Source organism: Engystomops pustulosus, chromosome 1 (genome assembly GCF_040894005.1).
Source record: "Engystomops pustulosus chromosome 1, aEngPut4.maternal, whole genome shotgun sequence".
In the NCBI taxonomy this organism is placed as follows: domain Eukaryota; kingdom Metazoa; phylum Chordata; class Amphibia; order Anura; family Leptodactylidae; genus Engystomops; species Engystomops pustulosus.
This window is the reverse complement of record NC_092411.1, coordinates 282156733-282168757: the sequence shown is the minus strand read 5'-3', so window position 1 is coordinate 282168757 and position 12025 is coordinate 282156733. Positions and strand designations below refer to the sequence as shown.

General features: G+C 44.6%; 1 protein-coding gene across 6 annotated transcripts in view; it reads left to right on the top strand.

Annotated features, from left to right (window-relative positions):
- The first annotated feature begins 6663 nt into the window (after positions 1 to 6663).
- The window catches only part of LOC140083021 (kyphoscoliosis peptidase-like), a 46159-nt gene continuing 40797 nt past the window's right edge, over positions 6664 to 12025 (top strand). For 2 of the 6 annotated variants that reach the window (XM_072126352.1, XM_072126350.1), the window contains exons 1-2: positions 6664 to 6856; positions 10231 to 10440. Coding sequence is in view for 2 of the 6 variants with exons in the window: in XM_072126348.1 (XP_071982449.1) it covers positions 11020 to 11141 (122 nt within the window). In the remaining 4 variants the exon portion in view is untranslated. The other 4 variants (XM_072126351.1, XM_072126348.1, XM_072126347.1 and 1 more) reach the window with 4 other exon arrangements.

The following is a 12025-nucleotide window of genomic DNA, read 5'->3' as shown; positions in this document are numbered from 1 at the left end:
TTGATAGTAGCAGCAGGACTGTGTGAATTTTTTCTCCTCTCCAAGAGCATGGGGGCTTTTCACACTTCTGTGTTTTCTGTGCTGTTTCACAGATTCTCACCGCTTCTCTGAATGAAAGTTGTAGCAGGTTTTTGATCTAATACTATCGCTGTCACAGCAGAGAGGAGAAAGCACAGAGCACAGCAGTGTGAGGACACAAAACCCAGCTCACTTGAAGAAGTAACAATAGAAAACCATATTTCACAGTCCTGCTGCTACTAACAACATACACAGATATATAGTTACATAGTTTGGCCAATCAAAGAATAGAGAATCCTGCAAATGAAATGTAAATATTTTACAGCCTTTTCCTTGCACAGCTCCAGGGAGACGCCTGTAGGTCTCTTCTTACTAATCCATCAAAGATATCAGGGCGCTGTTCACACACTGGAGAGGCTCATCAATCCATAAACATCTAGTAAATAAGTAACATTAAGTATTTGATCAATTCTTATGTAGAGTCCTTATTAGAAAGTGACCGGACAGTTCTATACTATATGCACATGCAGTACCTACAAGCCTCCTCCAGGTGTCAGTGTGGCAGTAGTAGTCTGTGTAGTAAATTGTAAGTAGGGACTGAGAATGAATTGGGGACCATCACAGCGATCCCCCTCATATACATTTCCCAAATCCTTCCCTGTCCCATAGGGATTATCCGGAGGCCTCCTGCACATAATCGCGTTTTTTTCCTACGTCCCCTAAAAAATGGCTGTAATGGGCGTTTTTTAGGACCGTGTGTGTCATCAGTATTTCCTCCGTCTCTCCTCATCTCATCTCTCAAATGGATTGAGATGTAACATTGTATAGATCGGATCGTAGGAAGGGAATCCAGGGGGTGGCGGGGACTCTGCTGATCCCTATTATGCCGTCTTCACACTTTGCGTTTTGGTAGCATTTACGTTACTATGTCCTAAATAGATTACAATTAACATTTGCATTTACAAAATGTAACCATTAATATCGCTTACGTCGTGTTTTGTAAAGGCAAATGTTAACATTTATGTAAATTTGGCAAATCTCCTCTCCTCAGCTGCTGTCATGCGTTTTAAAACGCCATGTAAACGTAACATGTGAACGCGGCCATAGGCTTTTCTGTTCCTGGGTCATGGCTCAGTTCATATACCAGCGCCCGGTCCGGTACGTGATGTGATGTCACAGCCTGTGGGTATTATGTAGGGTCAGGGCGCGTTCACACATTGCGCTTTGGTTGCATTTTCATTGCGTTTTAAAACACAGCTGGGATGAGGTAATTTGCCTAATTACATTACTGTTAACAAAACGCATAATAAACGCAATGTTAACACATGTGTTAACAAATGCAAACAGTAATGTAATTAGGCAAATCCCCTCTCCTCAGCTGTTGTAATGTGTTTCAAACGCAGTGAAAACGCCCACAGGATCAGCAGTGGTTTATAATATAGGTGGTTTGGGTGGAAGCCGGGGTCCAAGCCTTCTAGGGGGCCCATAGCCACCCATACCACCCACTAGAAGGACCTACTGAGAAGGACCTCCACCCGTGAAATCTTTGTACATCTGTTCCTGCTCTCAATACACATAAAGGTCCTGAAACCTTAGATTGAAATCAGACAGAAGGGACGGATCCTCCATCCCCAAGAAGCTGATTCTAGTACCAGATGTAGGAAGTGACTCCAGACTTGTAGGAGCTGTGATAGTCATACAGCCCAGGGCCCATGGTGGTCTTATGGTGGTCACAGCAGGGTTAGGAGCTGCTCCCCAGCTGTGCCCAGGGATGTTGTATCAGAGGGCAGTGAAGCCGACAGGTGTAATGATCTGCAGCTGCGTCGTGACTGCAAGGGAATGGAAGACAATCACAGACACAAGCGAGCGGAAACCTAATGCTCAAACTGATGTGTACTCCGTATATGGTCCCAAATCCCTCACAGCACAAATCCCAGGTAACACACTCGGCTCTGCTACATGCAGGCAGCACTGAGGGATTTTCTCTTTAGGACTTGTTTCTATTCTGTGTAATCTGAGGAATCTGTCTCCATGTTCTCATGTCATTGCTGTCTGGTACACAGAGAGTTAAACCTATTACCCTATTACCCAGAGTGATTGTAGATCCCCTCCGGGTGGGGTCACACGTGGCGTTTAACGCATGCGTTTAAAAACGCATTGCAACAGCTGAAGAGATGATTTGCCTAATTAAACAGCTGTTAAAACTTGTGTTTATAAAACGCAACCGTTAACAGATCGTTAACATTTATGTTAACATCCTGTTAACGCATGCGTTAACACCTGTTAAATTAGGCAAACATCTCTTCTAACGCATGCGTTAAACGCGACGTGTGACCGCACCCTTCCTTGTAATTCTATGTGCGTCCCTCATCAGCAGTGGTTCATGTCCCAGCAGATGTCGGACCTTGTGTCCTATTTCCATACATTTCTATTATGTATAACATTCCCAGTGGAATCCTCCTGGATCCTTGTATATACGGGACAATGGGTTGTATATACTCATTGACACCTGTAGGGTGCCTGCAGTGCCGAGAAGACACTGGGCCTGGTGGTATAGGAGGACACACTGCCCCCTGCTGGTGGGATGATAGGGGGAGCCAGCGTCAGACTGGCCCACTGGTGTGGCTGTGAAAACATCGGTGGGCCCCCACCTCTATTAGCCCCACCCCCACCGGTTGCTGCCCCGTGCTGCTGCTGAGTCCGCCCCGACATTTGTCAGGACTTCAACTCTATCTGTGAACAATATAAGGGGGCTCTGCGAGAGGGCCTGCAATATGGGGGGGTGGGCATGGGGGCCACAATATAAGCGATAGATAAGAGGGGCCACAATATGAGGAGGAGATAGGAGGGGCCACAACATGAGGGGCCACAATATGAGTAGAAAATGAGGGTCCACAATATGAGGAGGAGATGGGAGGTCACGATATAAGCGAGAGGTGGGGGGCCACAATATAAGCGAGAGGTGGGGGGCCACAATATAAGCGAGAGGTGGGGGGCCACAATATAAACGAGAGGTGGGGGGCCACAATATAAGCGAGAGGTGAGGGGCCACAGTAGGGCCTGGCTGAGGCATTGATTGCTTTTAATAGGTCCTACCTAATGCTGGACCTTACATCCATGTTCACAAGATTGAATTACATTTTAGATGCATCTGAAGAATCTCCTCCCTGAATTTAGACTCCTCCTGAAACGCAGACATGTTTATACTTAAACACCTGAGTTAGGTAAGTAGCAACAAAGCGCGTTACTACTCACCAAACACAAGCATTTAGGTCTAAACACATCTGCGTTTCGGGAGGAGATTCTCCAGATGCGTCTGCATTTTAAGACGCATCTTGTGCTCATGGTCTTAGGCTGCGTTTACATAATGGGTCTTATTTACAAAGGGTCCCGCGGCCACATTTTCGTCGGGTTTTCCAACTTTTCGGGGATCGCCGGGGATTGTGTCGCACGCGACGGGATTTTGGCGCATTGGCGCCAGTTTCATGCGACAGAAATCAGGGGATGGCCATCGGACGATCCGGCGGATTCGGACAAACCCCAGGATTTAACATTGAATTTGTGTCGCAAGATCAAGCACTTACATGCACCAGGAAGAAGATAGTGAACTCCGGCGGACCTGAGCGGGGAAGCGACACCTGCAGGATATCGGGTGCACGATCTTAGTGAATCGCGGCAGCTGTGCATTGGAGTCGGAGAACGCACCTCGGGGATCGCGAAGGGACAGGTAAGTAAATCTGCCCCTATGTGTTTGCATTGCGTTTTAAAAACATGTTGCAAACTCATGGGAAAAAAACGCACCTCAAAATACATACGTGTTTTAACGATCATTAATACTGATGTGCTTTCTGATGCGTTTTGCCTGATACATTTGTGGTGCCTCTCAGACGCAATTTAAAAGCATTCTATAAACATGGCCTTAGATTATACAGGTAATAGTACCATGTGTGCCTGGGGGCCACAATATAAGTCATAGATGAGAGGGGCCACAATATGAGGAGGAGATGAGAGGCCACAATATAAGGAGGAGATGATAGGGGCCACAATATAAGGAGGAGATGATAGGGGCCACAATATAAGGAGGAGATGATAGGGGCCACAATATAAGGAGGAGATGATAGGGGCCACAATATAAGGAGGAGATGATAGGGGCCACAATATAAGGAGGAGATGAGAGGCCACAATATAAGGAGGAGATGATAGGGGCCACAATATAATTAGGAGATGATAGGGGCCACAATATAAGGAGGAGATGAGAGGCCACAATATAAGGAGGAGATGAGAGGGGCCACAATATGAGGGGAAGATGATAGGGGCCTAATTATAAGGAAGAGATGAGAGGACACAATATAAGGAGGAGATGATAGGGGCCACAATATGAGGAGGAGATGAGAGGCCACACTATAAGGAGGAGATGATAGGGCCACAATATAAGGAGGAGATGAGAGGGGCCACAATATGAGGAGATGATAGGGGCCACAATATAAGGAGGAGATGAGAGGGGCCACAATATGAGGGGGAGATGACAGGACACAATATAAGTCATAGATGAGAGGCCACAATATAAGGAGGTGATGAGAGGGTCCATAATATGAGGGGGAGATGAAAGGCCACAATATAAGGAGGAGATGAGAGGGTCCATAATATGAGGGGGAGATGAAAGGCCACAATATGAGGAGGAGATGAGAGGCCACAATATGAGGGGGAGATGAGAGGCCACAATATAAGGAGGAGATGATAGGTCACAATATAAGGAGGAGATGATAGGGGCCACAATATGAGGAGGAGATGAGAGGACACAATATGAGGGGGAGATGAGAGGACACAATATAAGGAGGAGATGATAGGGGCCACAATATGAGGGGGAGATGAGAGGACACAATATAAGGAGGTGATGAGAGGGGCCACAATATAAGGAGGAGATGAAAGGGTCCATAATATGAGGGGGAGATGAAAGGCCACAATATGAGGAGGAGATGAGAGGCCACAATATAAGGAGGAGATGATAGGGGCCACAATATGAGGGGGAGATGAGAGGCCACAATATAAGGAGGAGATGATAGGGGCCACAATATGAGGGGGAGATGAGAGGCCACAATATAAGGAGGAGATGATAGGGGCCACAATATGAGGAGGAGATGAGAGGACACAATATGAGGGGGAGATGAGAGGCCACAATATAAGGAGGAGATGATAGGGGCCACAATATGAGGGGGAGATGAGAGGACACAATATAAGTCATAGATGAGAAGCCACAATATGAGGAGGAGATGAGGGGCCACAATATGAGGGGGAGATGAGAGGGTCCATAATATGAGGGAGAGATGAAAGGCCACAATATGAGGGGGAGATGAGAGGCCACAATATAAGGAGGAGATGATAGGGGCCACAATATGAGGAGGAGATGAGAGGACACAATATGAGGGGGAGATGAGAGGCCACAATATAAGGAGGAGATGATAGGGGCCACAATATGAGGGGGAGATGAGAGGACACAATATAAGTCATAGATGAGAGGCCACAATATGAGGAGGAGATGAGAGGCCACAATATGAGGGGGAGATGAGAGGGTCCATAATATGAGGGAGAGATGAAAGGCCACAATATGAGGAGGAGATGAGGGGCCACAATATGAGGGGGAGATGAGAGGGTCCATAATATGAGGGAGAGATGAAAGGCCACAATATGAGGAGGAGATGAGAGGCCACAATATGAGGGGGAGATGAGAGGCCACAATATAAGGAGGAGATGATAGGGGCCACAATATGAGGGGGAGATGAGAGGACACAATATAAGTCATAGATGAGAGAACACAATATAAGGAGGCGATGAGAGGGTCCATAATATGAGGGGGAGATGAGAGGGTCCACAATATTAAAGCGCATTCTGTAAACGTGGCCTAAGAATATACAGGTAATATTTCCATGTAGGCCTTAATAATCTATTTCACCCTAGGCCCACCAGTCTGACCCTGGGGGGAGCCATGGTATAGGGCAGTCACGCATAGTAGTAATAGGAGGACATGCTGCCCCCTGCTGGTGTGATGATGTGGGGAGCAATGCCATAGGACAGTCACCCCTAATAGTGATAGAAGGACACACTGCCCCCTGCTGGTGTGATGATGTGGGGAGCAATGCCATAGGACAGTCACCCCTAATAGTGATAGAAGGACACACTGCCCCCTGCTGGTGTGGTCTTGTGGGGGTCCATGGCATGTGGTATCTCATCTTACATCCAGACTAGAGGCGCTTACATGGTCCTTCATATTGTACAGTTTCCCCTGTAACAAACATCTCCTCTTCATCTAATCTCCTAATCCCTTCCATATATCATCATTACACATGGAAGCTCCCATCCCATCCACTTCTTCTTGGTGCAGTATTTTTTTATCACTGCGAGTAACAAGAAAATTAACAAGTGAATTACTGAAGTGAACCCCCCGGCCAGGACTAGAACCTGCGAGTGGCCGTCCTCATGACATCGTCCACCAGCAAAACATTTCTGTGGAAATCAATGACTCTGTAAGGACGGATTGCGCTCCGCAGACGTCTCCTGCTCTAATTAGTGTGATGGAAAACAAGGCGGCATTAGGTCAGCGCTTGGCGTCCCGGGCTGTGCGGGGGGTGGATGAGATACGGATTTGCATAGAATTATAGATAATTATCCGGCTCTTCTGTGCTCGTGCCCTTTTCTTGCTCCCTGCAAAATATTCCCTTGTCCAAAAAACAAAAACATCATCGCCGTCGCCTTCCCGCTGCTTGTGGAGAGGATCGGGCGCTCGGTGCATTGTGAGTCACTCCTTAATGTGAGCGGAGAGGCGACACTCCTGCGCTAATAGGTAAGACATGGCCCCAGAGACGCCACAAACACACAATGTTCCCAGGACGCAGATTACACTTGTTTGTCTTAGAATAAAATCAACTCCGACTGCACAAGAAGATCCGTCTGTATCCAGTGTCTGTATCCAGTGTCTGTATCCAGTGTATGTATCCAGTGTCTGTATCCAAAGCGATGCTCAGGGCCAGACATCACCACCCGGAGGAGAACATGTCACCACCAAGTATCAGGGAAGTTATAGGATGTGATACATTGTAGCAGAAATACACATGTATTGTAGCTGCAGAAGAAGATGCCACCACGATTAGTGGTCCTATAGGATGTGATACATTATAGCAGAGCTCAGTCTAGATGTCACCACCATGTATCAGTGGTTCTATAGGATGTGATACATTGTAGCAGAGCTCAGTCTAGATGTCACCACCTTGTATCAGTGGTCCTATAGGATGTGATACATTGTAGCAGAGCTCAGTCTAGATGTCACCACCTTGTATCAGTGGTCCTATAGGATGTGATACATTATAGCAGAGCTCAGTCTAGATGTCACCACCATGTATCAGTGGTTCTATAGGATGTGATACATTGTAGCAGAGCTCAGTCTAGATGTCACCACCTTGTATCAGTGGTCCTATAGGATGTGATACATTGTAGCAGAGCTCAGTCTAGATGCCACCACCATGTATCAGTGGTTCTATAGGATGTGATACATTGTAGCAGAGCTCAGTCTAGATGTCACCACCTTGTATCAGTGGTCCTATAGGATGTGATACATTGTAGCAGAGCTCAGTCTAGATGTCACCACCTTGTATCAGTGGTCCTATAGGATGTGATACATTGTAGCAGAGCTCAGTCTAGATGTCACCACCTTGTATCAGTGGTCCTATAGGATGTGATACATTGTAGCAGAGCTCAGTCTAGATGCCACCACCATGTATCAGTGGTCCTATAGGATGTGATACATTGTAGCAGAGCTCAGTATAGATGTCACCACCATGTATCAGTGGTCCTATAGGATGTGATACATTGTAGCAGAGCTCAGTCTAGATGCCACCACCATGTATCAGTGGTCCTATAGGATGTGATACATTATAGCAGAGCTCAGTCTAGATGTCACCACCTTGTGTCAGTGGTCCTATAGGATGTGATACATTGTAGCAGAGCTCAGTCTAGATGTCACCACCATGTATCAGTGGTCCTATAGGATGTGATACATTGTAGCAGAGCTCAGACTAGATGCCACCACAAAAGTATAACGGGGTTACGGGCTATACATTTTCCCAACCTATCCATTGAACAGTTCCTCAATATCAAATCGGTGGAGGCAAAACCTCCAGCTCCTCCTCAGATCATAGTGCAGGGGTCTCGCCATGTAATTGTAAATTAATTTGTATGGGAATGAATCTGCAGTGACTGCATTCAGCCACTACACAGAGGATGGCGCTATCTGCTTCCAGTTCCATTTGAGATCTGATCTGTGGAGGTGCTGGGTGTAGGACAGCGACCAATCTGATGCTGATCCAATCCTTAATATAAGTCTTCCGCATTTTTATCCAGGAGGAGGCATCTGGATCCCGAAAGAAATGAGAACTTTTCGCCCTTTTTGCTCCATTGTGTGACAAGTCTGGTGGAGGTTATTGAGGACTTTGCTCATTTCCTCTTCTTCGTGCTGAGATTTCCCGGCAGATCTTGTCCCCCTGACATGACACAGCTGGCTACCGGCGGTAATAATGACTCCCATCATCTCGCCATTATCAGAAATCATTCCGAGATCCCACGGTGCCCCCACACTCCATCCATTAGCCATGAAAATCCTTGCATACGACTTAATAGGCGGATAACAAGGGGACAATTTAGCACATTTAGCACAAATTATCATCTTCCTGAATTTTCTCAGCGCCGATCCATTTCACAGAATAGAAAGTTACTTAGTAGAGATCCGGCGTCTCCAGCATTTCATCTGATAAAATCTATTATTTTCTTATTTTTAGCAAAGTTTCTGCTTTGTCCATGATGTCATTTTATATCTGGTCAGTTCTGGTGCCATTCCCTATATAGATTTATATACCGGTGCTGTATACAGGGCCGTATATATACAGCTCACATCGCTGAATACTCCCTGTTATAGGGACACTGACATCTACAATTATATGGAGTGATAACCATCAATTGTTATCATAAAGTGGCTGGATGATAAGACCACCATACTCTTATGGGATTAGAGGGGGTCTACCACCTACTCCAAGCAATATTATCTGCAGAAGGATGAAAAAGAAATTCTCTGTGATGTCTGTAATACCTTCATTATTCCTATCTGAGAAATTCCAGTTTGAATCCATATGCTAATGAGGCATATGTGTCCTCAGCACCCGGAGGTCAGCTATTCCTGTCTGGACCACTGCCCTCTCCATCAGATAGATTTATCTTGGGAGATTCATGGGAAAACACTGGAAGAAGAGGAAACAGGTCCAGGCAGGAATAGCCAAGCAGGAATAGTCTTGGCTGCAGCAACTGCCTCATTAGGATACGGATTCAATCAGGAAATTCTCAGGAACCGTGTAATGGAGAGAAATAACATTTGTGATAGTGCTTAAAGGAGGTGGTAGACTCCCTTTAAAATTAGACACAATAGGGATTCATACATTTTTCTAGTAGGTGTGAATGCAGACCTAGACTCCTCCTCCTATATGATCTTGTATTGCCTCACTGAGTTCCCTTTATATACTAATAGACTATGGCACTGCCCCTTCTATATAATATGACACTTATGTCTAACTCTCCCTGATCCCTCTGTGGCCCCACTTACATACACTATAATATATAATAAGACCCCTCACTCTTATAGTCTGCGGCAGACTCAAAGCACAAAACTTCCATACAAAGTTGGTAAGTCCTGTCAGAGTCCCTCCCATGCAGTTCTTAGTTTGGATTGGGTCAAACGTCCATAAAGGCATTAGACGGAGAGATTGAACTAACCCTAGGACAGGTAAGTTCTATCCATAGGTGAGCTCTTCTATTACACTCTGTGGTCCCTATTACAAAGCCAGTGTTCATACAGACACCACTGACTAGGCTTATAAGTGCTCCTCGGGGGCGGTGACTCGGCACTCACTGATTCTGATTGGCTAGATAGTCATGTGGAGAACATTCCTTGCTAATTTGTTACTACAGCAAGATTTGAGAAAATCCCATTATAAAACAACTGTAAGACACGAGATGTCATGCAATGCCGGGTGCTCTTTACATACCTGAGCCGTGCACTGCCCTCCTGACACTGTGCACAACGTATAATATTGGCATTTCCATCCAGGAGTAGTAGCTATTTTCTAGGATTATATTTATGTTCTATAACCTGTAATTGATGGTTTCTGGTTCCAGGAACTCCAGTACATAACGCAGGATGGTTCACTGACATGTGACAAGGTCGGCGTCTGACTATTGTTCGTGTTTATGAGCCGTTATAGAAAATATCCAGATATAAAGAGCAAAGAACATTCAACTGAAATCTCATCTCAGCCGGAGGTCGTTCTGCATTCTTCCACTACGTAGCCTTGGGTTAGGCGCCCTCAGGCATAATACAGCACTACGGTATTATTTCCAGTATTATCCCCAGTAATATCTGTAGTATTATCTCCAATATAATTTCTAGTATTATCTCCAGGATTTCATGTGATCAGATACATGCATGGGGTAGACGTTGCAGATGTAGCAGGACATTAGATGACATCACTCTGGTCACATGACATGAAGTGTCCTTCAATGTCCCATACAGCAGCAAATCATTGCCTGTCAATCAGGAATAAGTAGGCGGGGCAATGTAGTAACCACTGAATATGTAGGGACTCATTGGACTCACTTTGTGTCATTGGACTCACATCACGTGAGTACATAATTTTTTTACATTGCAGCCATGGAAAGGAAGCATGTAGGGATGAGGGCGGTGCTTTTTAATTATAATTTTTAATGAAATATTTATTTTGGGTGGGTTAATTTCAATGACAGGTTCCCTTTAAACATCCCTGGCGTTCCTTAGTAACTGGCGGCACAATCCTGAGGATTAGCGACTATTTACGTTCAAACTGTTTTATCAATACGAGCAGCGCACGGTCCCTGGCGGCATGGAAAGTGTACGGCCAGGCTTTGATGTATTTATAGATCTTTCTGAACATGGGAAGTGAGAGAGAGGAAAATCCAGGCCCCGCTCCCGCAGTATATAAGGAATCCTCACCCACACAATACCGGGCACCCAGAGACACTGGCACAGCCTCACCCGACCTCTCCTGTGGGTGGTAAGTACCAAACTGTATCATACTATAAAACACAAGCTTATAAATTACTCAAAGATTGTAACAAAACTAATCGAAATTTTCAAACATATTTTAACGGGTATAAAATGAACGTAAAATAAAACTAATAAAAAAACGTAGTAACTGCGGAGCAGAAAATACTAATAAAAAATAAAATATAAACACAATGAAATAAAAGGACAAGACAAACAATTGTCATAAACATGTAACAATAACAGATATTCAAAACATTGAGAAATAATTCTGTGTTCTACCTAAAAAACAAATGAAAAGATCAAATCTAATATTAACGTATTTACATTAAAAAGGCCAAAACTATTAAAGATAACGAAAAAAAACCCTCATCTTCAGTGAACGCTTCAGTAATTTCATAGATATACATTTAGATTTCATGTTTATACTTTTATATTTTTTTAAATGTGTGAAATAGATTTTTTTAGAAAACCAAATGTAACAATTTAAATTGCAGAACAAGGACCGGACAAGATTTTTGTTGTAGTCGGGAAACCTGCAGGTTATAAGATGTTATTTTACATAAAATATTCCCCCCGGGCGCAGAAATGTCCTTATTATGCAGAGTCATGATATTCATGTGATGTAATAGAACTACGGATAAACAGAGAACAAAAAAAAATTATGCAAAAAAATTGGGAAATTTGCACAAATTTGTAGACACGGAGGTGCAGTCACCTGTGTATAAAGGAATCTGCAGGTCACTAAAAAGTGAACTTTTAAGGAGTTTTTTTTTGTGTGTTTTTTTAATGTTCAAACTTTATTGTTGTATTACAATTTTATACATCAGGACAGGGGGAGTTCTCAGAGGAGGAACTTTGCTAAGAAAGTTAGTTCTGAGATTTGTTATGAAA